The 26,108-nt window shown below is 41.8% G+C and overlaps 2 protein-coding genes across 2 annotated transcripts in view; both read left to right on the top strand.

Moving 5' to 3' along the window:
* Positions 1-1,067: 1,067 nt before the first annotated feature.
* On the top strand, positions 1,068-17,199 carry LOC143329473 (transferrin receptor protein 1-like). The gene is made up of 18 exons (XM_076745378.1): positions 1,068-1,158; positions 7,560-7,610; positions 8,650-8,887; positions 9,611-9,794; positions 9,938-10,160; positions 10,247-10,369; positions 10,484-10,579; positions 11,351-11,490; positions 11,655-11,806; positions 11,889-12,008; positions 12,176-12,261; positions 12,389-12,452; positions 12,560-12,627; positions 12,737-12,804; positions 13,012-13,105; positions 13,209-13,430; positions 13,697-13,855; positions 14,146-17,199. Exons 2-18 carry the CDS (start codon positions 7,578-7,580, stop codon positions 14,386-14,388), a joined length of 2,313 nt encoding a protein of 770 aa, XP_076601493.1. The 5' UTR covers positions 1,068-1,158; positions 7,560-7,577; the 3' UTR covers positions 14,389-17,199.
* A 1,809-nt stretch (positions 17,200-19,008) lies between these two features.
* Positions 19,009-26,108, top strand: part of LOC143329080 (activated CDC42 kinase 1-like) — a 55,960-nt gene continuing 48,860 nt past the window's right edge. The window contains exon 1 of the mRNA XM_076744767.1: positions 19,009-19,218. The gene's annotated coding sequence lies outside the window, so the exon portion shown is untranslated. The remainder of the gene's footprint in view (positions 19,219-26,108) is intronic.

Below are 26,108 nucleotides of genomic sequence, written 5' to 3'. Positions count from 1 at the left end.
CCAATCATAGGGTCGCTGACTTGTCAACCATGTCTGCATAAACATAACATCAAATGTTATGACAACAAAATTATCAATACTGTCTCCATTTTAAACTGCTGGAATATATTTCTGTGAAGTGAAGGCCAGTCAGTGTCAGTTCAGCTCAGTTCCCTTCAGTTCAGGGGTTTCTAAACCTTGGACTTTAAGCTTAAATTGTATAATACTCCATTACTTCTGGATATTAGAAAAAGGAGCCAGACAACTGAACTGGAAAAAAAATCTGTGTCTGACTTAGTCAGCAGACTGGTGACCAAACTAAATAGGCCTGAACTTCCTTTCTGGGAGCTGATATTTTCACAGCTGCACCATAAAGAAAACACTATTTTGTGAAAAGGTAGCAGTCCTGGGCACAAAGGTTTGTTCGTATTTCAAGGTGAGCAGCAGATGGAAGTCGCCGATTTGTCTGTGACACACATGGGGGGCGGGGGTGGGGGTGAGGGGTCGTAGGGGGTTATTCAAGGTAATCTATGAATCACATAGTATAGCTGTAATATTCATGTACCAAATGTAATTAAAGCTGTCAAATAATAATAAGTGCAATATTTCCTAAGAAATGTTGTGAAGAGTTTTTCAGTAGCACAAAGTACGACTTCTCAGTAAATAGCAATAATCTGGAAACTGAGGAAATGTACAAAGGTACTTTCCTCTACTGACCGCGACCTTACCTCAACTTCATGGTTCATGGTTTCTGTTTGTCTGATATGGAGCAGTGTAGTTCTAATTACCCTAAAGCTTTCCTGCTCTAGTATGTTATCTTCTCGAATATATAATCACGTTACAAAAGCTTCTTTTTTCCTCATTAAAATCAGTATAAACATATGTAGTAAGGATATGGCCCTTCTTATTCGTACAAGCCTTACTGCAAACGCACATGTCGCAGGCAGTCGGTTGGACAGACACGATCTCGCGATGACCTATGATTCGTTTGGCGCGACAACAAGGCCCTCAATAGGGAAGTGACGTTCTAGCCACGCCTTTGTAGACTCGTAGCCAATCCCGATAGGTATAACTGCGAGCAGCGTGGTCAAGGGCACCGGCTGAAAGAAAGCAGATAGCAAGGAAGCAGAACGGCGAGGAACCGCGTGTCAAAGGCTGTCACACAAGAAGTCAGAGAAGGTGAGTTTTCCCCTCACGACTAGCGACTAAGCTGGCAACACTACCTGAAACGGAGGTGATGTTAGAGCCAATTTTACTGAAATGATGTTCACTAACGTGGCTTCAAAGACTGCTCTGCGGAAGGACACATGTCCTCACTTTTTTGTAGGGAGTATGTAAATAAACGCCAAATCTATTCCATATTCAATATAGAAAATTTAATAGATTAACCCTTATGAGTGTAACGCTAACGTTGTCGTGTCCCAGCATGCAGCAGCGGAGGCGGTTCCGCCACCTGTCACTGGTGTTAAAGACATGTTTCCGCTGTGCTTCATTATCCGGTGGATGGGAATCAGTGCTCACTGTGCTGGTTGTCACGTTGCTCATGCAACAAGGACGCCATAATGAGGAAAGGCTGGAGTCACGTTCGGCGAGAGTGATCTGCTCCGTGCTGCTGATAACAGCTAGCTTCCGCTGAGTGACCCTTCCTGCTCAGGGGTAACCGTGTCAGTAGGTAGACATGACACTGTCCCTGTTCCTGACCTTGACAGGCGGCAATAGGCTGCTGCATCGATAAGTTATCTTTGCTACAGGATTCATAGCCATAACCTCCTGTGTGGACGCCTTCAAATAATACCTGTATTGTTTCCGACGTTTAGGAGGAGCTAAAACTCTCTTTTGATGAGCAACGTGCCTGTCAGAGACATTCTGGTGTCCTTTATGGTGGTAGGACAGGAACTAGATTTGGTTATGGATGAGTTGTCCCCACGGCGAAAGTGTGGTGTTAGTCATAACTGAAATATTCAACACGCTGTTCAGACTAGCAGGAGGTGAACTTGACAAGCCTAACTGTTGGCTGCAGCGTTTTCTTTTCCTGGAGAGAGAGTTTCCTGATTGTCTGTCATTGCATTTCAAATCACACACACGGTGAAGCAGGTGTTATTTATTGTTCAGTGCAGCAGTGTTCAGAGGAGACCTGCTTGCTCTTTTAGAGGTACATTTTCATACCCACTAATACAACTCAGCTGTCTGTCATAGTTGTGACGGCTGATCCCTTCACAGCTGTGAATTAGTTATTCTTATTTTTTTTGTTTTTAATTAGTACACTCTTGTGTGCATTGGTGTTTCATATGTGCTTGTATTAGTGTTTTCTATCTATATGTCTGTCTAGTCATTTCAGTGTACTTCAAATTTTTGGTAAGCGTCTGACATTAAGGTTTAAAGGCATGCCTACACCACAGTGGAGCCACCTGGTGGGGCCCCTATATATTAAGGTGGGACCCACTAATGCAAAACTGACCACCCTCAACATGCTTTATAGTTAAAAAACAAAAAAAAAGATGAATGCTGACAGCAGGTCATAGTCTCCTCTGCATGGATTGTGACTGTGTTGTTGCTCATGTCTGTTAAATTCTGAATAAACTGCTGTTTTAACAATCCTTGTGCAGACCTAATAAATGGGATTTGCCTGTTGCACTGTTCTATTTCATTTTCCCATGAGTTAGTTGGAGCTTTTCCCCAGTGTGACTCTCACATGATTTGCCACTGCACAATGACTCCTACGCAGCCCTGACCCCTCTCCCCTTCTCCTCTCCTGCTCCCCCTATCGTCTTCTCTTTTTCCCACCATTTCTTTTGCTCAGTTGTGTTGTCAGAAATCTGTAAGATGAGATCAAATTGGTTTTTTTGGGGGTTTTTTTTTGTAGTTGGTGCTGATTAGCAGGGATTTTGGTCAGAGGGGAACATGTAGAATTAAACTGCTAAATTCAGAAAATAATCACTTTTAATTAAGATTTGTTTAATTGAGGCTGGGGCTGTGAGCTGCAGCTTGTTATACTGTCTGTGATGTCTATCGTGTGTGGGTATACTGTGTTAATGATCTGGGGCTTTTTTTTTAAGTGTGACTTACTTAATTGTAAGCTCCCATAATAATTTTAATGCAAAATATCTGTATGCACACATACAAATGTATAACAGCCGTATTTGCAGTTTGTCATTTCATGGTGAACTGTGCATGTTTCCAGTTAAGGTTCAACTACTAGTTAGGCAGGATTTTCCCTTAATTGTATGGTATTTAGATCTGTGGCTCCAAGAAGACCTCAAAGCTCAAGAGGACTTGTGTGTTATCAGTAAAATCCCGTCATACCATTTTATAAAACGTGTCCACAGATTGCACCTGCACGAGCTGAATTGCTTCTGCAATACCACATTAGTAGGTAGTTTATCTTGTGCAGCAATCCCTGAATCTACACATGAAGACAAGCAAGGTATTAACAGCCTGACCTTTTGCTGATTACAGAGCCCCTCAGACATATAGGCTAGGTCTTCAGCACCGTAATGATAGTTATTATTGTGTTATCATTGCTATGGAAGGTGTATGTAAGGGTGCACTGACTAGTAATAACTCTGTAATGTTTTGTTGTTGAAGCGATCATTGATAAATGGTCATAACTGCAGGGTAATATTTGACTACACTTGCTTGTGCGCTAACAGTGGAGCATTATGCGCATGTTCATGCTCGTCCTGTTGGTTCAATTAAGTCAATTCAGTGAATGAGTGTGATTGATTCAGTTATTGTTTGAGGGAAGAGCATTTTCACGTCCAACTTCTTTGCCCCTTCTCAGTGACCCTCAACTCAGTTCACAATAGTGCTTTTGTGATGTTAGAACAAAAGTCTTCTTTCCACAGTTTCAGTAACCTATGTATGAAGCAATAGTTCCTTTTTTTTTTTTTTCAAAGGCATTTCATCAGTTACTAAGAACACGATGAGGAAATCAGACGACTTCACCTGCTGGCAGCCTGTTTGTCTGTCAGCAGGGCTGTGAAGTCCCATTTTTTTTTTTTTTTTTTGCTATGTTTCAGGGTTTTTTTTGTTTCAGTCTGAATTATTTTAGGAAAAAATTGTCCTGAAAACAGGTGACACTGGCTGGCTATTCCACACCTTTTATTTTCTTGGCCCCAACTACAAGCGCTCAGTGTGCAGATGAACTCTGTCCAACATCGTTAAACCTTCAGGGACTCATTTAGCATGACTGTCGAACAGGTCATGCCTGTGAGTGTAGTTTCCAGAAGGGCGTGACTCAGGTCGGCCTTTGCTATCTCTTGCACACATGTGTCTAAAAAGTCTTAAATGGAGATACGAGTCTTGCCTCATAATCATGATTCAGACACTGCAAATGTAGCCCTACACGGACATGAAGCACATGCTATCACGTCTTTGTGGAGTTGTTAGTGTTAAAAAAGGATTGTGTTGTGTATGTGCCTGTAGCTTGATTTGTGTCCTGTTTCATATCGCTAATTTCCATAGGTTTCTCAACTGCAAAAGTAGCTAATCTGATTAAAGTATTAAGGCCCGGTATGTTTGGTATGTAAGATTATAGGCATAGCTCTGCCCACCTTAGCGAGCAATTAGCTTTACAGAGCAGCTAAGCCTGGTCTGATTCCTTTTTTGAAGTCTGTATTATTTAGGTTGTGTTAGCACAGCGACCTATGAAAAAGAAAAATGTGAGATGACTCTTTTTTTTTTTTTTTTTTTTTTTTAACGTTGGGACCTTTATGTCTAACGTGCTGTGTTTTTAGTGGGGTTGTATAACTCCCCCAGGTTATAGAAGTCAAGGGAGATCTGGGGCAATTTAAGGTCAAGCCATGTTCTAAAGTTAGCAGTGCTTCATAATGACTGGAATAACCAAAGTGTTTTCTGAGCGAAGCTATTGTATGGCCAGGTTCCAACATGTCTGCGCTCTCATTTGTTTTATTGAAATACACTTCAAGTCCAAGGTTAGGCTTTTTATCTATGCTGTCTTGGAAGCATGCTGTGGAGTGTAGCAAGGCCGTGCTTTGGCCCTGCAAATTAGGACAGGCTTGCCCGGCTGCCTGATCGTTTGTGTCCTCTTGGCATTTGCCCACACAGGCTCTCCTCACGCAATGTCCAGTTTGGGATCTCCCTCCAGTGGAGCTTGTAAATTGGCCTATAGGGGTCATTAAGAACTTTTCTCCGCTGTCGAGCTGCACAGCACACATCATAGTCGCTCCAGGCAGCCAAAGTGTCTTTTTGTCTCTTACTTTTTCAAGACTTTGTTTAAACTGAACAGGCAGTTACAGAATACACTGAACAGATGGTGCACAAATAAAGCGAGCTAAATTTGAGCATGTTTTGGAGTGTGTGGTTTGTGATTGAGCCTACTGTCAACAAAGCAGTGTTTTATTCAGTCCAAAGTGCGGCCAGTGTAGTAATAGTTTAACCCCTCAGGCCATATACTTCTCACATACAAGTTGATTAGGAGCTGTTGGATTAACTCAAGGTTTGCAGGGTTGCTTGAGAACCTTTGGTCTGTTTTGTTCTTCTCTGTAGGTCAGACAGGGTAGGAGAGGTCATTGGGGCTCTGTCAGTCAAGTCATTGTGTCTGCTCACTAGAACTGGGATTAGGGCTGGTTAGGAGTTACTTTGCTTAAGCCTTAACAGGTTAATTGGTTGGTTTAAGGTGGAACTAAGTGGAATACTGCTCGCTCTTCATGCACTCCCCTTTGTTCAAGGATTTCACCGTCATAAAGTCACCTATGAAAGTAATTTGTTAATGCTTTGAATGTGTAGGCCTCCTTAGGTTTGCACCTTTTTGGTGAAAATGGTTGCTGCTGGCAAGAGTTTGGTAATATCTTAAGTTGTTTTGCAGCAGGCACTGGTATCTCCAGTCCAATGCATATCCAAAAATGCATTTCAAAAATCTGAATTGCTCCATGTGAACAGAGTCCATTGTAACCAAGATGCAGAGACGAGACATAAAGGCACAGTTCTCTGGCGTGGTTATCTGGCCTTTTGTTGTCTATATTGATGCCCTGTTACCTAGTAGACAGCCTTGCTCCAACCCCATTTGTGTTTTTTTATTTGCATTGTTCAGTGTGTATTGTTGTAAAAACATAGTGTACCTTTGTACTACTTCTATTGTTAACATCCTTTTGTATGAGCCAAGTTATAGTGAACACGGAAGTGATGCCCCTTTTGTTTAGCATTGTTGTTCATTGGGCGACTTCCCAATGGGGCCTTAATGTTAATGCAGTAGAATTGTCTGTTGTGTTGTTTTTAACACGTCTGTGACTTAACAAGTGCATTTGCAGTGAAGAGGTGCTCAGCTTTTAACATGCTAATACTTAGCGACACATTTGGTGCTCATGAAATCCAGTTATTCTCTCCAGAACATGTGGTCTTCTATGTGTTGTTATACTTTATCGCAAAAGGGCGTGTTTTAAGTGTGATAAGCCAATCTTTTTGAGACTTCTTGACCACTGTGGTCACACACACTGCTGACTACTAAACCACAGCTAAACCCTGTTTCTTACTGACACGGTAAGTTTAAAATAATAATCGCATTGTCTTTGACTACCGTGGGTGTTTAGGCTTTGTAGTCAGTTGAATTCACAAAACTGACTGTTGTTTCTCAAAGGCAATCCTTAACCAGCATTCAAAAATAGCAGTAGGAGGCCATGAGGAGCCTGTGCAGTGTCCAAGTGTCAAATATCAGTGAAACAATAGAAAATTCACTGAGTGGTCAGAAATTCTATACTGTAACATTGTTTCTCTCATAGCTTAATTTGCATTTTATAATAGAAATTATGATTCTTCTGATATGTGTATGATAATAGTATAAGAACTCTGCAGACATGTGTGATACATGGAAGCAGAAAACTATTATTACCAAACGTCTGTTTCATGAGAAATAGGTTAAGAGATACAGGACCCGGACACCTTGCAGAGCAGGCCTGTCTCCTGAGGATGAGCACATGCATGGCTCTTCTTTCACTGGTAGTGCATAACAGTATGAAAGAAAATATACAGCAGAGTTGCATTTCAGGTCTTGTTCCTCTTAAATTGGAAACTTGCTTTGTTTGGCTTGCCTTGTGAATCAAAGCTAGTGGGAAGCTAGTTATTCTGTTATTGTATTCTTCTGGCAATGGAGTCACATGGAGGCATGGAATCTGTGTTGACCTGTCCTGGACACTGGTCTTTTGTACCCAGAAACAGTGCTGCCTTTCTAGTTAGCAGCACAGGAAACCCCATGGATGTTTGGACAAGAGGTGGGACGTGTTCTTTGGACACCCCATTATTCCCAGAAGTGAAACAGTAACACACTATACCCACTGTACAGAAATGAGACCTTGAAGTGCATAAAACTGCACCTAAAATCTAGATTTTGACCATAAAACACTCATCCCTTTGTTGACTTGAAAGGTGGCTGTTTCAAAAAAAAAAAAAAAAAAAGTGTTTTATTTATAGCCACCAAGTCTACTGGGATGATTGTTTCCTACTAAAGACAGAGTGTGGGTGGATCGTCAATTTGAAAAGCAAACTGTGGAAAAGATGACGATAACCATCAATCTCTATGCATGATGTGCCACTAATTGACTTTCCTTGTTTGTTTCTCTTTTTAGAGTCTTTTTGAAGCAGCAATGGACCAGGCAAGGTCAACAATATCCAAAATTGTGAGTACTGTAACTAGGATTACAACCTAAATCCTAAAATGACGAACTTTGCCCTAATGAATTATCCTCCCCTTATTACCGCTTCAGAAATGAGTGTTATTGTTACTGCCTGTGTTCCGTAATTGAATGTTTTTTCTTTTCATCTTGGGGAACAAATACTTATTATTTGACATGTCATCACCACCATGCTGAATGATTATTAGGCACATAGTATTTTCAGTTCAGTTATAGTTGCATGTAATTTAAGTGCGGTAAGTTGAACTTTAGTGAAATAAGGGATTATTATCACTCCAAGGGACAAAGACCACATCACCTTCAAAAAAGGCATACTTTATTAAGGGTTTATACATTAAAACTCGCTATTGTTGTTGAATATTTAATGCTGTCTAAAAATTCATCATTCAAGTTAATTCAATGGGTTTTGACCATTTTGAACTAAAATCTGTTTTATTATTATCTTGGCAGTTGTAACAAATGTAGACTTACCGGATGTTTGGATTGGAAACCTGTTTTATCAATGACTTGCATTTTATGAAAGCCAAGTGGTGTTGCAAGAGAAAGTTACTTATCATACACCCACTGGTTAACCTTTAACTCAACACAAGGCACACAATGAGGCATAAAGAAAACCAACAGAGTCTCATCTGCCAATATAAACGGAAATATCCCTCTAATAAGTTACGTGCTAGCTAGAAGAACTCAAGTAACTCATGGAAGAGGAAATGGGGTTTTCCACCAACTAGCAACCCCAAAAGATGGTCTTATTAATGATCAATTAAGTATTAACAAAGAATTTGTTAACATTGGTAAATTAATTAGCTAAAGTGCTACCAAAATTGTATTGCCAAACATTTTGAAATCAACTTTTTTACATTTATGTCCATAATTCTTAATTCTGTGTCATCTCCAGCAAGTAAGAACCGCACAAAACACTACAAAAAGCTTATGTTCTGCAGTCATAGGTTCTAAAAAATATATGTTCTTAACCAAATGACAAAGCCTATTTTCTCTTCATACCTGCATTGTTCTGTCATTGCAGTTCAATGGGGAGCCGCACTCCTACACGCGATTCAACTTGACCCAGAACATGGAGGGCGACAACAGCCAGGTGGAGATGAAGCTGTCGTCCGACATGGATGAGGAAGTTGGGGGAAATGGCGTGGGAGACCACCTCAATCACAACTCTAACCGCAAACCTTACGTGACTCAAAAGCTTAGCCGCACCCCCAAGAACCTCTGCTTCATGGCAGCCGCCACCCTCCTCATCTTCATCATTGGTAAGAGGGGGCTGTTGAATGCAGCAGCTGGCTTTCGATCAAGTTCGGATCACTCTAGAATAACTTGCAGAGATCCTCAAGGATCCATCTTAGAACCACTACTTTTTAAAATGCATTGGTTGTCTTATCAGGACACAACAAATGCTGATGACTCTCAGCTTAATGTGGCTCTGTCTCCTGATGACAAAGATGTATTTAAATACAAGTGACTGGATATCACAAGGTGCTTTACAGCTCAGCCAGGATAAAAGTGAAATATTAGTTCCAACTCTGAAAAGACTGGAAAGAAAGAGAAACTTAAATCCCCAGGACTTTCTACTAGCCAACATGGCAGAAAGCCTGGTGTATCTTTGGCTCTTAACTTAAAGGCTCATGTGGGGAATTGTCACATGTTCTGCTTTTTATCATCTGAAAACTCATAGCGCAGTTGTGACCTTGTCACTCAAGGTTTCCTAATCTAGCAGTCAGGCTTTGAATGTGGTAGTTGATGCAATAAAATGTGATTTAGTGGATGTGACCAGTTTCTCTGGTGGAGTGAGGTATGCATTCTGTACAGTACTGTCATACTCACTTGGTGGCGTAGCATTTCAAAACGCTGACTGTGTGGTTCAGGCAGTAACTTAATACCTTTAGTCCGTCCTTGGCTGTTTACCCTCTGTCTCTGTGCAATTATTCCTCTCTGTCTCTGGCTGTTTCTCATGTGACACCACTTCTTCCTTTAAGGGTACTTGATTGGCTATCTGGTTCATCAGAAGAAGGACGTGGCTCCAAGCTGCTCTGCCTCCACGCTCCCTTTTGAAGATCCTGTTCCCCACGAGACAGGTGCTGCCCCCCTCATGGACTGGGACGATGTGAAAAAGCTCCTTGCTCAAAAACTCAGTCCAAACAAATTTGAGTCTGTCTTCAGGTAAATATAAACCCCACGCACTCCCTGTAGAATCTGACGTGAGGGAGTCTTGACTTATTTCCAAAATGACTTTTCTTTGAAAAAGTATGTCTTTGTGTTTTCTTGTTTCTTTTCTCCTCATCTTTTATTTCCCCCTGTTCTAGTGAGTTTTCCAGTTCCAACCACCGGGCCGGTTCTCCAGGTGATGACGATTTGGGGAACCAGGTACTCAGCAGGTTTAAAGAGTACGGCATGAACACCTGGACTGATGAGCACTTTGTTAAGGTTCAGGACCCCCCAGTTTCTGGCTTCAACAGATTTGTTTTCAATGGCAATGAGGAGCGTCCAACTGGATTCTTGTCCTACAGTGGCAATGGAACAGTAAAGGTAATGTATAGGCTAAAATAAGTAGAGAACTTATTTACTATTTTTTAAGTAGAGAAAATTCACTTTCTTTATTTGTTTTGGTCCAGGGTGCCGTCTTGTATGCACATTATGGACAGGAAGTTGAATTTGATTTGCTGCGGGAGAGGGGCATCAACATGAGCGGCAGAGTCATTCTGGTCCGAGCTGGTCAGATCACCTTTGCTGAGAAGGTGGGTGCTTGTAGTAAGAATTACAGTATACCTTTTGTTAGTGATGGTAATAATTGATAAACTGCAGCTCATGGTTTTTTCCATTACCTTCTCCCCTCCCTCTTTTTCTTACAGGTAGCCAATGCTGCCAAAATGAATGCCTCTGCTGTGCTGATCTACCCAGACCCTGATGATTACTCTTTTGGAGACAACACTCAGCTCTTTGGACATGTGAGTGTCGACTATTTAGAAGCATAATGCTTGAGGATGCAGCCCACTGGAGAAATGTCCATAATTAGTTTGTTCAGGGTACTGATGATATGATATACATCACATAATTTTAAAGGTACCTTTCGGAGTTTTGGACCGCTATTGATGACTGGTTCCCTGTTTTGTTTCTCATTAACTAGCCTGACTAGGAGCATGAGGGTAAAGGGTTTCACATTAGTCTATTCGTGCTGAAAAGTAGCAGTGCAGCAGCAACAAATCAGACAAGAGGCTGCTGTTGTAAACATGGAAGTAGAAACGATGCAGGTGTCCAAATATTAAAAAGAAAAACACAGAATAGATGTATTGTTAACACTGAATGTCAACATAACTAAGAGGAAGCACATGCATCGCTGCTGCGGTGAATTTCATCGGGGTGGTTAAGTTAAGCAAAGTGCATCAGTTCTGCCATCGTTCTTGGAGAACAGTAAACAACTGAAAACACTACAGCAGACTTTTAAAAGAAACAATTAAATGAAAATTTGTCAAACGTAAAGCATGCCATTAATGGTAAGCCACACGAATACTTCAGCATGAGTGTTTGATTTCTCATCCGAGTAACGTTCAGTTTAAGACTGTAGAAGTCAAATCGTCTGTCTGGCTTTTTCACATCATTTTCTTAATTTCAAATTTAGGAGCTCCAGGCTGCTGGGAGGAAACGCATTCACCATGTCACCGTCAAATCATAGCTGCTCTGCAAACTTGGTAAAACGTCTGTCTGTCTGTTTCCCACAGGTCCACTTGGGTTCAGGGGATCCCTACACCCCAGGCTTCCCCTCCTTCAACCACACCCAGTTTCCACCTGTCCAGTCTTCAGGCCTGCCAAACATCTTGGCCCAGACGATCACAGCAGGCATGGCTGCCAGCATACTCAGGTGAGGCTCGCGTGGGCTGAAAAAAAGCACTTAAAAAAAGAAAGATCATGAATGCAGTGCCTCGTCGATCATTTTCAGATGTTCCTCTTGCACTCTAATAGTCCACTGCAGTTTGCTCTCCAGTAGCTTACAAAGCATGAATGTGTACTGTGTGCTCCCTACAGGCAGCTTGGGGGCCAGAAGGTGCCGCCAGGGTGGCGAGGCATCAACAAGCTGGGAGAGGAGAACGATGTAATTACTGTGGAAGTCAACAACGTTCTCACTGAGAAGAAGATAAATAATGTCTTCGGGGTCATCAAAGGCTTTGTGGACGCAGGTACAATGAGACGTTTATTTAACGAGAGGCGTGCTGTGTAGCGGAACGGATTGTCCTCTCATTGTCCTTTTGTGAATTTTAGACCGGTATGTGGTTATCGGTGCTCAGAGGGATGCTTGGGGTCCAGGTTTTGCCACATCAACCGTCGGCACCAGCGTCCTCGTTGAGCTGGCACGCTCCATCTCCGACATGGTGAAGAATGGTGAGTCTCAGGCGGCAGCTGACGTTTGGTTTTAAATGTGGAACAGTGCCACATTTTGAGCAAAGGAATAAAACAATACTGATATGCTTCGGCTGAATCTGAGCATTTCCTTTTTAGCCAGGGCGCTGCTCTTTTTGTTAACGTGTTTCTTCTTACTCCATCGACAGACGGATTCAAGCCGAGGAGAAGCATCGTGTTTGCAAGCTGGAGTGCTGGAGAATATGGGAGTGTTGGCGCCACCGAGTGGTTGGAGGTGAGAATTACACAATGAAGGTTTCCCAGCTGTATTTTTCTTGATCAGCAGTTTTTATGCAGTCATAAGTCAGATTGTTGTTCTTCTTTAATACTTTCTTCATATTAAATTTTGTTTGTTTATCCAGGGCTATCTCTCTTCTCTGAACATGAAAGCTTTCTCCTACATTAACTTGGATGGAGTTGTTGCAGGTACTTAAGGTTTCTTGCTTTTGGTTAAATGTTTAATGCCTTCCCTACCTACAATATGACGCTACATGTGACTTTCAGGAGGACTGAACAGAAATCTTCTTTTCCAGGTCGGTATGGATTTAAAGTAGCAGGCAGTCCCTTGATGCACAGCCTGATCGAGAGCTCTCTGAACGAGGTGAATCCGCAGTTCAAGTACACTGAATACAAGCCTGCAGCGTGGACATGCAGTTAAATACTGCTGTCGATTTGTTTGTGGAGGTCAAATAACATTGTCTTCTCCTCAGGTGAACTCTCCAAACAAGGCTGGGTCTCTGTTTTCGCAGTATGCACGGGGCAACTGGGAAGCAAACGTGTAAGTGTGACCAGGCTGCTGCTGCAGTCACATCCACCTTGTGTAGTCAGTGTTTACACATCACCATGACCGCCACTGCTGGGATGTGTAGGATAGCTGTCATTCTCACGTTTGCCGAACGTTCACTATCTAATCTTTTTCCAAACATTTAGCGTCATTGAGAGAAAGCACAGCAGAAGCGTCAACTTGCGTGTGTTTATTTTCCAGGTTGGAGGCTCTAAACTTGGATAATGCTGCGTATCCCTTCCTGGCCTTTTCTGGCATTCCCTCGGTCTCCTTCAGATTCACCTCTGGTAGTTTAGTAAGTCACGATTCAATACCCACGATGACTTTGTACACTGAGCCATTGCAGTCAAGTTTGTATCTTTTTCTAACTGCTAACACATCTTGGCTCCCTCTCTCAGGAGTACCCGTACTTTGGCACGATGCTGGACACCAGGGAGAAACTGAACTCGGCCACATCCAATCAGGTTCCTCAGCTGGCTGAAACAGCGACCCGGTTTGCAGGTCACATAGTGCTGAGGCTGGTCCATGATCACCTGCTGCGGATGGACGTGATGAAGTACGATAAGATCATACGGACTCACGTGGGTCAGATCAATAAGAAAGTGAAAGAAATTCGGAGGGTGAGTGCTCAGTTGTTTTCTTGCTGACTCAACTGTTGGAGGGTTGTTGCCTCACAGAGTCTGTGTTTTCATGGCATGTCTGTGTGCACAGAGATAAAGAATTCCCCTTTGCACTTGGAGCTTTGTAAACTAACCAGCTCACCTGTTTTAATGCCCTTTAAACTGATTTTAGCACTGTTATGTTTTGTCTGCTGCTTTGATTACGTAGCCCAGAAGATGGACATGCCTTTAGCTGTTTATTCAGAATGAAAATGATGTGCTTCCAGATGCAGCCCCAGGTGTTTCCCAAGGCGCTGACCGTGCAGTGGTTGATCCTGGCCTCTGGCTCGTACAGCCGCGCCTCCCGCAGCCTGGTCCTAGACATCCAGAACAGCAACCTGGATGACATCGAGATGTGTCGCACCATTAATGACCGCATCATGGCGGTAAGACCTCATCTATTAGATTAGAGTGCAAAAACAATATTATTGGCACATATTCTGTGGTTATGCACGCCTGTTCAGTCCTTAACATGCCTGAATTGGTTTGAAGTGGGTGGGGCTGTTGGGAAAAGGTGTCACATATTTCGTTGCACCAATCAGAATTTCGCAACATTTGATTGAAAATGGAAAGACATTTGTGAGGTTGTTTGCTGATTAAACCACACCGACATAGTTCTGATGAAGCAGAGTTTTTGAGTGTCTTTTGTCACCAAGGTGTTTCTCTGTTTCTGTAGGTGGAAAGGAACTTCCTGTCACCCTATGTGTCACCCAGAGAGAGACCTTTCCGCCACATCCTGCTGGGCTCCGGCCCTCACACTGTTGAGGCTCTGTCCAACCACCTCGACACCTTCAAGAGTGAACAGCCGGAGGCGGACGCCAACCTGTTCCACAACCAGTTCGCCCTGGCAACCTGGACCATTCAGGGCTGCGCCAACTCGCTAGCGGGGGACATCTGGTCTTTGGATAATGAAATCTAAAATGTAACCCCCCCCCTCCTCCCATGTTCATGGTTTGGCCCTCTTATCACATCTGGCAGTGTGGAAACCAGTAGGCTGTGATGATTTACCATTAACAGTCAATGTATCCCAACATCACAGCTTCACCTCCGATCGATCATTTTCAACATTTCAGTCATAAGTTCCCTCATATCTATTCTTTCTGAAATTCTCCATGAAGCCAAACATTCATGATAAAACGTACTTAAGCCTTCCGCCTTAACGAAAACACCGTTTAGAAGGTTGTTCTCTTTTTTCTCCCCGCTTTGGAAAGAAAAAGAATTTCATCGTTTTAGCATGTGGTGCTTAAATATCACATTTTGAATACTTTGGTGCTAGCAGTGACTACCTTCAATTGGTGTTTCCCTTACGAATGAGTTGAATGTAGTGAAAGTGACGCTTTTTTTCAGCACAGTATCAGGTCATGATCACACGAAACGCTGTGTTCGCCAGCTCGGAGAGTCCTAAAACACAAACGGGGCAGTATGATGTAATAAGCTAATGACTTTCCATTTCTTGACCGTAATTACTGCAAATCACAACTGCTGGTGTTTCCACTGCTGCTGGAGCCTCGCATTCAAACCTGAGCTGGTTTATGTTGGTAGCTATAATTTCTTACTGTGCTGAAATCTGCTCCACTCATTGTCAGAGATTCAGAAGTTGCTGGAAAGGACAGAAGATTAACTAACAACAACAATAACAACAACAACACAGCCCTATGCTGCACAGATCGCACCTACAGGTGGATTTTGCGCCGTTTAAACTGCCTTAATCTTTAAAGAAAGTCCTAATTACATGCAACAATAAAATGCAAACATTTGAATTGGCTAATTATCTGAATTGTCCGCATCCTGACATGAGAGCAAATCTGAGCAAGGCTTTCAAAAACCAAGGGAGAAGGTCTCTAATCATGTCGCACTGAAACAAACCGTATGTCTATTTATTGTGTTATTTATTTATCAGTGGCAGGGTTCACTATAAATAGTTTTTTAATTGCCTTTTATAAAAAACCAATGTATAATTATCGGGAGCAGTGCCTTCCATAATTATGACAGTTATACTGTCGAAATGACAAAAGCAGCATCTGCTAAAAAGAAGTGTGCATGCTGACCGACGGCCAGGACTGAACAAGCCGCAACCAGGCGAACCACACAACTCCGAGGTCATAGGTTTTTTCTACTTAACTGACACTGGATTGGTTGACCAGCTCACATACCACACCTTGGAAAACACTTACTGAACACATCTGGCTGCCTGTCAGTACCGGTCCCTTGGTCCATGCACACCTCTCGTCCTCACGACATTATCGGGAGCAGTGTCTTCCATAATGTGAAAAAGAAGAAGGTAGTTTTTGCCTACCAGTGTGTGTCCGTATCGGAGGCAGTGCCCTCCATATTTCACTGTAGGGGTGGTTTTTATTATCGGGGACAGTGTTTCCCATAATGTGTATATATACAGCACATTGCCACAGCATGCACATGTTGTCCGCATCTTTAGAACTGGCTTATGGTTTTTCCATGCTGATGCACTCTGTAGTTTCCTCTCAGGCCTGCAGCTTCTGTCCACAGATCTCAAAGATACTGATGACTTTGACAAACCTGATTCTGAATGCTCCAAAAACACCTGTTTGGAACGTTCCACAGGTAAACAGGTTCATTGGTAACGGCTGATAGTATCACGATGGGGCATCCTGGAAAGGCTCAGTTGTTCCCAAGCAAGGATGGAGAGAGGTTCACCACTTTGTGAACACATGATTGGATAAAAGAGATTAGTTCATGGAAGTAAACTCAGTCTGTTTGCAAATGATTGCGCTCTGCTTTTTTTTATCTGCAGTTGTAACAGCTCTTCTACGAACATGTCTCCTCTTCCTCCTCAGTGAGGCAAAGAAGCTGCAGGTCTTGAACTTTCTTTGGTGAGCTGTTTGTCTCATTTTAATCAAACGCTGGTAATGTGTCGTCTTCGGGCCTCATATGGAACTGATACAGAAGGTCTTCTGCTTTAAAGAAAAAACGTTACAAACCTGTCGGGGACCTCTGGTTACACCGACCTCTGGACCTCTGGTGGTCCAGTGTTTTCCAGTAAAGATCATCACTCTGCAAAATGGGCTTTTGTTTCATTCAGTGCTTTCTATTTTGTGTTCATTCATTTTTTTTTTTTTTAAAGAGATTTCCTTGTGCCTTTCTTGTTTCATTAGAGAGCTGAGTTTCTGCATACAGTACAGTACTTAAAGAAGTTTTGGAGGATGTATATTTGTTTTGTTTTAGTTTTGACATTTCTGTATTTCTTTTTGCTCCTGTTGTCTGCTAGAATGAAAGGTTACTGGTTTAAAAGCCTGTTATGGTACAAGATCTTTTAGATAAAGTTACTGGAGAATTGTAAAAAGTGAAAGTACAAAATCAATTTAAAGGGGATTTAAAAATTACACAGTGAATGTTAAAGTAGTTGACTGGTCACTCACTGTTTTCATTTGTTTTAATTATGAATAACCACCAACCAAGTCTGAGTGGTGTAACTGATCTGTTGGCCCATAATGAGGAACGTGCTGGTGGATGCGTTTCTAATATGGGCATCTTGCTGAGAACTCTCAGAAGTCAAAACCGTCTTTGTTACGAGGACGCAGACGTAAGAGTTGGTCTGCAGAATTGCTCTTTGTTGAGCTTTCAAGATTCTGACAACGTGGATGAAGAATGTGCTTGGAAATTGTTAAAATAACAAAGCTTTTCTTTTCTCAAACTGTACACAAGTTTGCTTAGCTTTATGTCTTCGTTGCTGCAATAAACAATCACATCACAACCGCTGAGTCCTGATGATTGTTTGTTCACACTAAATCGACCTCAAGCTTTAGTCTGTTCGTTACATGAACGGCTGTGAGAATGAAAGGTTCATTCAGAAAATCATCCCCGTAATTTAGCCATGAATACATCCTGACACTGTCTACATTGAAATCCACAGTTTTACTCACGAGCAACCGAACAATTCTCTGTTAGAACTGCATTGAAAAGAGATCATCAAAGCAAAAAAAAAAAAAAAACTTCTGAGCCCCATTACCTGTACAACATCCATTATTTTAGATGAGCTTATATAACCAGCAGAGTCCACCTGTGACTTAACCTGGATGTCTGAGCTTGATACCAGAAGTTTGTCTCACCTTCATCTGCTGAAAGAGGAAGGATTGTCTGTGCTCACCCAAAATCTTAGTTTAATACATGTGTGGACAGTTTTGAAGCCCATCATTGTCCAATATGCAACTGACACGAGTTCGAGGAAGGGACAGAGTATGAATGGACCTTTCAGTGAAGTAGACATGTTGTGCTCTTTTGAAATGAAAAATATTTGCATATTCACACATTTCCGGACTCTGTGATGAGGAAGGAGTAGCTGTAATGTTGAGAAATCATACACTCCAATTTCTTACTTACAGTATTAGAGTATTTCTGTGTGTTTTAAAACATGTCTGGAGGGAATCTTTAATATTCCTTCCTGCTTTTCACTGGTGACACCTGTCCAACCAGTGCAGACCCCTTCATTGAAGGCCCTGACAGCAGTCTGGAGAAAAATAGTTGTTGTGACAAGATTTGACCAGATGATGGAGACAAAGTAAACCATCTGTTTCCTAAACCTTTAAACTTTTCCAACTATTACATTTAGTCTCTCGCTCAATTATGGTTATTCATGAAGTGAAGCTCTGCATTTGAGTAGGAGGCACCCAAACCTCTTCCTGTCAATACTCTGAAAGGGTTTTTGCGGGAAGAATTATTTACCATAAAATCCCATCACTTGTACATCAGCTTGAAATGGAAAACCATTAATAACTAAACTAATTTTTCTCAGAAACAGACAAGACAGGAAACATAAACAAAAACAATGATATTAAATCACATCTATGAATACATGTCACAAACTAAAGCACTGAACTTGTTTGTAGAGGCAGAAGTCACCAAGTGTCGTAATATTGTGGCATGTTCCTTTAAGAGTGGGCTGACAGCCTGAATGTGTACCAGAGATATGAGAAAAATAAAGAGCTCCCACTGCGCTGCTGAGTCCTGCAGCGAAACAACAACACGAGGAGCGGTGGAAGAAATGCAGACCACCGTCTGTCTTTGCCAGGAATGACACAGTTGGGACATATTTAAATGTTAGCAGCTGAAAGACTCAGTCACCAGTTCATCACAGGACTAAGACAGACAAGCAAACGCTCTCACTGCAATGAAACCAGCGAGGAAATGCACATGAACAAATGAGCACTATGTAAAATCTGCAAAGAAATCTGAATAATGATGCCCCTGTAGTGTGACAAGAAGAAATACGTGATGACAGTGTCACACCAACTGGATGAAAACAAAAACAAAAATAATAATAAAAAAAAATAAAAGGGCTGTTTTTAAAGCTTAGGAATCAAGCATAGTAATTGGTTTCACTAACTAACTAACTAACTAACTAACTAACTAACTAACTAACTAACTCTGCGGTAGCTACATTTGCAGACAGGAAAAAGCGCACAAACAGGAGCCCTCTTGTTGTCCCTGGAGTGATCCCTCCTCACGCACACAGACGATCTTCGTGCCGTACAAAGACAGCAAAGAACTGACGCCAGCGGCCACACGACTCAAACAGGACTGTGTTTTCTGCCAGGGCTCGTGTGTGCGCTCGCGAACCATTCAACGCAGACTGCTGCAGACTGAGCTCGGGCTCATTCAGACCCCGTGAAGCGGTCCAGATGTCGGGACTTGTGCACTTGTAGCCGGTTTGTTGGAGTGTCAAAACACACCGGAACAGGAGGTGACAGCAAGTGACAGCAGCTGAGATTGACAGGTAGGCGCACTCACCGGAGACACGTTTGTGACACACAGCAGACCTAATGAGACTTTTATCATTTCCGTTTCAGTGTTAGCTGTGCACTTCAAAGATAGCGTTAGCTAGCACAGAACATGCTAATTTGTAGTTTAGACACTTGTCACAGTCGTTTAGTGTAACTAATGCAAACAAACAAGCAGGTTATATCGGGCTGCTTGTACAGTTTGCTCGGTGTGCGGCATTCCGATGAATCCCTTGCGAGTAAAGTTTTGGCGCACATTTGCAACAAAACTCACAATTTTAAAAGTTATATTTATTTTTTTATTCATTCATTTCTGATGTAATTCCGTGGGACAGCCTGGGGTGGCTTCACGGGTGCACTTACTGTGGACACTGATAAGATCATAAGAAGATAACGAATGGATGGTTGAAAAAAAATAAAAAAAAATAAAAAAATAAAGAAATAAATAATAAAAATGACAACAAAATGAAACTGAGAATTATTTTTTAGTGGTCGTTTATCAGACGGATGTTCAGTTTTATTCAAAATAAATAACACTGGTGTCCCACAGGTGTCCTGGCTTAAATACCTAAGTAGTAGTAGTAGTAGTAGTAGTAGTAGTAGTAGTAGTAGTAGTAATCAGCAGCAGCTGTTTTGATAACCGATTAATCCCTTTGAGTAATAATTTAAGTAAGAAAAAAACAGATTTTTCTGATTCCAGCTACTTCAGTGTGAATATCTTCTGCCTTCATCCCTCCTCTATCACAGTAAACTGAATAGCTTTCAGTTGTGGACAAAAGAAGACATTTGAAGACGTCATTTTGGGCTTTGGGAAACACTGATTGGCATTTTTCACCATTTTCTGATATCTGATAGACCGGACAACTGCTTGATTAGTTAGTATTAGGAATATATGTGACGGATGAATTGACAGTGAATATGATTGTCATTTGTAGCCATGATGTGGATGTTTGGTGCAGGCAGTGGCCTATAAGATGAAATCTTCTTACCTGAACTTTGCAGGTACAGACTGCACACTGTCCTTTCATCGTCCTGCTCTTTGTTTTAAAATTAATTGTCTTTTTGGATTCAATGGACCAGCCATTGACATGAATAACCAGACTGGGAGACACAGGCAGTCACACACTTTCCTCCAACTGTGTGGCCAAAGAGAAATTTCAAATTAACATCAGCCCATGTTGTTGTTGTTGTTGTTGTTGTTGTTGCTGAATACACAATATTAAAGCCTCCCACGCCTGGAAACACAGAGGGGAGGGCGCACCATTAATCTTTACTACCTGGGTGTGAAGAAGTGGACAAGATGTTTGTCCAATCACATTCACTGTGGGCGTCACAGTTTAAAACTGTCCTATCAGGTTCCACATTCGCTTCAGCCAACGGCGTAACATTTCATAAGTCAGGTGGTTTCAAAATGCAACTCAGATCCAAAGGACCCCAAGTCAAAGATCCCAGCACTGTCACCCTCAGTGGATTTGACCCATCCTGAGGATACGGAGGGACAGCTGCTTTCACCGTGAAGCTTTTCAGAAGGACTTGGCTGTTTGTGATGCTGTGAGATGGACGAAGTGAAGGTCCATGGCCAGAACCTGGTTTCAGAGATAAAGTGATCTGGATTTGAGAGGACGTGGCCTTCAAATAGCTGGAGCTGAAAAACACAGTGAGTACTCTGTGACGTAGATTAAAAATTCACACATTTTAGTCTCCAACAGTTGGATAATGATTCATTTGCTTAATTGTCTTTGAAGGAGCCAGAAGAGGAAAACTGATGACTGAAGAGGATCTCCAGGAACTTCCTGGTGGTTAACCTCACATCAAGTCCCTACACCTGCTTCTGACCCAACCTTTGGAGTTCTGCTTGGATTGATGGATGAACTCATGTCTTATCGCCTCACTGCACCTCCATCTTTGCTGGTGCTGGCCTCAGCCTTCCCTCCAGTCCTGCTGCTTGCCTGTTGATCTGCGGTATCTGTACTGACTGTATGCTTTGTATATACATCATGTGTTGTGTAGGTTTGTACTTGGAAAAGTTAATTAGTTTTTTCAATTAAAATACAAAAAAAAAATGATGTGCCTGTTCTCCTTTTTTAATGAAGTCACGCAACAAGTCAACAAGAGTTTGAGCTGTGAAGTTTGCCCCATATTTATTCCTACTGGTAAAACCAGAGTCACACCATAGCGGATGCCTGATGTGGGCCCGACCTCTCCTGGACCTGGTCCATATATTTCTTGCTGGTTTGCCAGTTTATTGGGCCTCATGGCAGGAAGGAGCCAATGTGGGAGAGCTGCTGTCACTGTGGAAGATTTTGTTATACAAGCGTAGTCTCTGATGGTGCCACCATTAACTTAACAAACCTGATATGGACCCACATGAAGTTGTGAAGTAGCGAACGAGCAGTGGTGTCTCTGCGCCCTCTGACATGCTCAAACAGGTCACTGGAAATAAACAAGGAGGCTCCCAGCAACAAAATACTGTGCTTTAATTAGACAGTTTTACAGAAGGCATTTTGACATGTCACAGTAATAACAGCACAGGATTAAATGATAAGATTAGTGAAGGCTGAATTCAGTGATTTGCCTCTATCTGTCATGGTTTACTGGGAAGCTTGTATGGAATCATTAATATTACTATGACAAGTCAAAGCGTCTGCTGTGAAATAAAGTCAAATTCAAAAGTTACTCAAAGTAACTCAAAATAGGCTCACACAGTGAATACTGTGACACTGTCGTTTGCACTTTGCCTCACAGGTATGCACTGCTGCACCTCATCAAATGTGTTTTACTTGATTTTATGCAGTCTATGGACTCTACTTTCTATTTTCTATTTTTATCTTTATTTTTTCACTACTATGCAATAGGTTTTATTTCCCATCACATACATTCTCTGTATTCTATTTTCATCCTTATGTTTATTTAATTTTTACTATTATTTTCAAAAAAAAATTCATTCCACATTGTTTTCCATTAATTTTGGTATTATATACGTGTTTTATGCATCTTTATCATATGTTTACTATTTTTATCAAGTCAGTTTTATTTTACTTTCATTTTCTGTCTCTGATTATGTTCATTCTGTCTTTTTTAATGTGAACCACTTGATGCGTATGATTTCTGTGTCGTAAAGCATTTTGAGCTGCGTGTCTTGTATGAAAGGTGCCATTTAAAGAGTTAGTAATAATGATAATAATAATAATTATAGTAATAATAATAACGACTATGATGTTACTAGTAATATGAATTATCATATCCAGGCTTTGACATGTAACACACCTGATGGGTGAAGGTATAATTACATATAATAGAACACAAAAGTTTCTATAAAGACAAATGGTGCATAAATATGGAGGCAAAGACTACAGATATATCTGATTCGTGCAGAATGATCGTTATCATAAGGGAATTTGTCATTCTGGGGATTCTTTCAGTAAATTCGTTAAATAAGGTCAGCCAGCACCCTTGAGTTTGAACCTCAGTGTAGTTCAGTGTATTTTACATGATAAAACTTTAGTTTTTTGAAGGGGCAGAATCTGAAAGTCCTCATCCACAAAATCAGGTTACTCAGGATGAATGAAATGCCTCCACATGTTGGACTTCAGGAAGACAAAACATGCAGCTTTGCTCCATGGGGGCTTTCTTGTTCCCACTTGCTGTGTGTTACGGTATCTCTCTCTCTCTCTCTCTCTCTCTCTCTCTCTCTCTCACACACACACACACCTAGTGTCAGATATGAGGCCTGAGGGCAGCAGAGCTCTCCGTCCTTCTCTGTAAATTAACCACCTCAGCCTCTCTAAATCCCTCAACACACACACACAAAGACACACTCATCCTCACAGAGAGGTTCCAACATGCATGAGGGATTGTCTGTTAGTATTGTGTCATCATTATGCTTCAAGTCTACAGTGCAAAGACTCCTTATCCTCTCTATCTCTGCTCCTCACACACACACACACACACACACACACACACACACACACCTGTTACATCATACACATTGTCAGCTTGCCGTAGTAGCCTTCATTATCTGTAGATCTTTGAGTAATGCCCATTTTTATTCCTGGCATTACGTAATCCATTTGCACATAACTGTTTTTTTTATTGCTGCAGTTAACCTTTATGGTCGCTGGTGTTTGGCTGTAAAATCAGATTGACCCACTGTCTTCCGAGAGTAAAGTCCAGGTCACTCTCGTACACGATGAATGATGCACTGGGCCTGTGTGAGTAGTAGTTTGTTTGTTTGTATTCATGTATAAGAACGTTCGTCTGGATTGAGCTCGGAGCCGTCGCTGCATACACATTTGAGCGCCTGGCTTTAAAGACCTTGCACTGTGATGGTAATTCTGATCTTTCAGTTTGACAGAATGAATATTTCACTGCACTTTAGGTTGTAAAAGTTTAGAAATTGAATTGAATTGAATGTTTTATATTTTCTTTTTATATATTTTATATTTGTAGTAAAACAGGAAACACTGCTGGACATTCACTCTGTGCACATGACACCACACTTTACCAACTTTAATAGCAACAGCCTCTGCCTGAAGCAGCTTGAGCTTGGAGTCAGTGTTCGCCTCTTTTCCATCCTTGTATTGCGTCGGCCTCTTACACACTCTGGAGAGCAGGATGCTAGAAGATATGAAGGATGTGATGTTGCTGTGATGTGGGTGAAGTGCTACAACAAGCTGAAGTTGTGTCTTCAGCAGACAGGCTGCATGGCTGCACCACACACTTCATCTCTGTATTGTAGTAGGCAGGTGTGTGATTTAGTTACGTGTGAAAGCTCCTGAATTAGATGCTGTTGTGATGTTTTAAAATGCCAGCACTGGTGCAGCGATCTTGTTCTGAGTGGAAAGATGAACTTTGTCATCCCGTTAATACCACATGACCACATAAGACATGAGACAATTTAACTGGGTGGTTGTCCAACATGTTGCCTCGCTGTGTCTCCAGGATAAATTGATGGAGCAGCGGTTGGCTTCAGTATAAGTTTTGTGGTAAAACAGTGCTGTGGAAAGAGCTCTTGCAGGCTACAGTCTGGCTCCTTTGGTAATACATATAGGTTCACCTTTTCTCTTGGCTTGTACTGATACAGATACGTAGCTACACCTGGCTTCTTCTCTAATGCCCCTCGTTTCACTGTAACTCCACCTGCAAGTTGACTGGGTCGATTTCTTTGGTACTTTATGTATGAAACTCCTAAGTGTTACCTGCTGCTGAGTGAAATGTTGAGGTTCCAACTATGGTTTTTATTTTTTTAATTGCTCTTGACGAGTTATAAAGCATCCATCTTTTAGAAAAGTGCTTAGTTTCCTCTTAGATTCTTCTTATTATCTGTTCACTGTCTAAAGTCAAAACCCAGCTGTGATCTTATTACCTACAGGATGTTCCAGTAGTCACCGAGCAAGCAGGACGAGGCTGCCAGTCATATGACATGAATGCAGTTAAACACCTTTACTGACCCAGTGTTGGTCATGCTCTCCTCACTAAAGGCTGATTCAGTGACAGACATGGCTGTGTGACTGGTAGTGATTTTACGCTTCACATAAAGGGTCGACAGTGGAATTCAGTCTCTCGTTTGGGGCCTAACACGGGTTCATAGGTGCACTCGAGACGGAGGCGCGTATGTTTGGAAGTATTTTGTTTGTTTGGACGTTATTGAGATTTATAAAACTTTTTTTCTGGAATTAAACAAGGATATTGCAAATTTGAGTTGCAGCTACAAGTTGTTGCTACAGCTGCCATCTGCTTTATATGTTGACCTAAATATGAGTGGGTGCTACTAGATTTTTAAAGCGAAACATGAGACAAATAAAGCATTAGAAAGGCATCAAACATGATCACAGAATTCATTATTTATCACAGAATTAGTGGCAGTATGTGCTGAATTTTATAGAGCCACCATTGCTGTTCTCTGTCAATGTAATACTGTGTGTACGCGTCAATGTGGATACCGAGATGCCCCCTCATCCTAGAAAGGGTCTTTGAAAATGAAAGGTACCAGACCTGACAGGATTAAAGATGTTGTAATATGAAACTATTATTTCAGTGTGATTACAGGCGATTGCACATGTGAGATGGATTGAGAGGAAGCTCAATACTGGCTTGATACCCAGTGAGCAGTTAGCAATATGGAAATCAGATGTGGACAGCACCTACTCCCCAACAGGATGTCACAATCTGTTGCACCACCTTCCTGTGTGAGTGAAAAACACTTGAAGAGTCAGAGCAGTTGCAGCTTCAGTTGGTACTGCAGATCAGTAATTAAGAATGAGAGTTATCGATCACAGTTCTTCAGAGCTGCCTCAGACCAGCTCGACTGCTCCGGAGCTTTAAGAGCAGCATGTGAATGAACATATAATATGAAGACCTGACACTGTTTGACTCATTCGAGACCATGTACAAAAAACATTAATCTAACATGAATTAATGTGCTGTCTCGGGCCTTGAAATACTCAGTGTAACACCAAAGCTGTGTTAATACGCAGCTGAAAATAGTCTAATTTTGATCTTTTCGTGAGGTTTGTTGAATACATAGACCAACGCCGGCGTTTGAGCTCTCGCAGCTGGCAAAGGCACGAATCACTGTCTGATACAGTAATAACTAATGAATTTAGTGCCTGACCCTCTTTCTGTCCGCGATGTTACTCATACCTACGATGAATGTGGTGTGTGGGAGACACAGCAGAGGGAGTCCTGTGCTAGATTTCCTGCACTATGAGATGATTGTGTTTCACTCCTGTCACCTCTGCATCGTGTCTTCCTCGCAGCAGCTTTGTCCTCTGGAGGGATTATAGTTGGCCTGGCCTCTATTCGTTCATGGTAACCTGATCAGGAGAGTGTTTAGTTAGATATATGACACATGTGTATTATGTTTTATTTCCATGGTAAGCGACAT

Source organism: Chaetodon auriga, chromosome 12 (genome assembly GCF_051107435.1).
Source record: "Chaetodon auriga isolate fChaAug3 chromosome 12, fChaAug3.hap1, whole genome shotgun sequence".
NCBI lineage: Eukaryota > Metazoa > Chordata > Actinopteri > Chaetodontiformes > Chaetodontidae > Chaetodon > Chaetodon auriga.
This window is presented reverse-complemented; position numbering and strand designations above follow the sequence as displayed.

What these genes read in the sequence shown, in the direction of transcription:
- LOC143329473 (XM_076745378.1), top strand. Translation starts at nt 7,578, where the DNA reads ATGGACCAGGCAAGGTCAACAATATCCAAAATT. An exon ending in GCGCCACCGAGTGGTTGGAG is followed by an intron (nt 12,262 to 12,388) that starts GTGAGAATTACA and finishes TTGTTTATCCAG; the next exon opens with GGCTATCTCTCTTCTCTGAA. An exon ending in TTAATGACCGCATCATGGCG is followed by an intron (nt 13,856 to 14,145) that starts GTAAGACCTCAT and finishes CTGTTTCTGTAG; the next exon opens with GTGGAAAGGAACTTCCTGTC.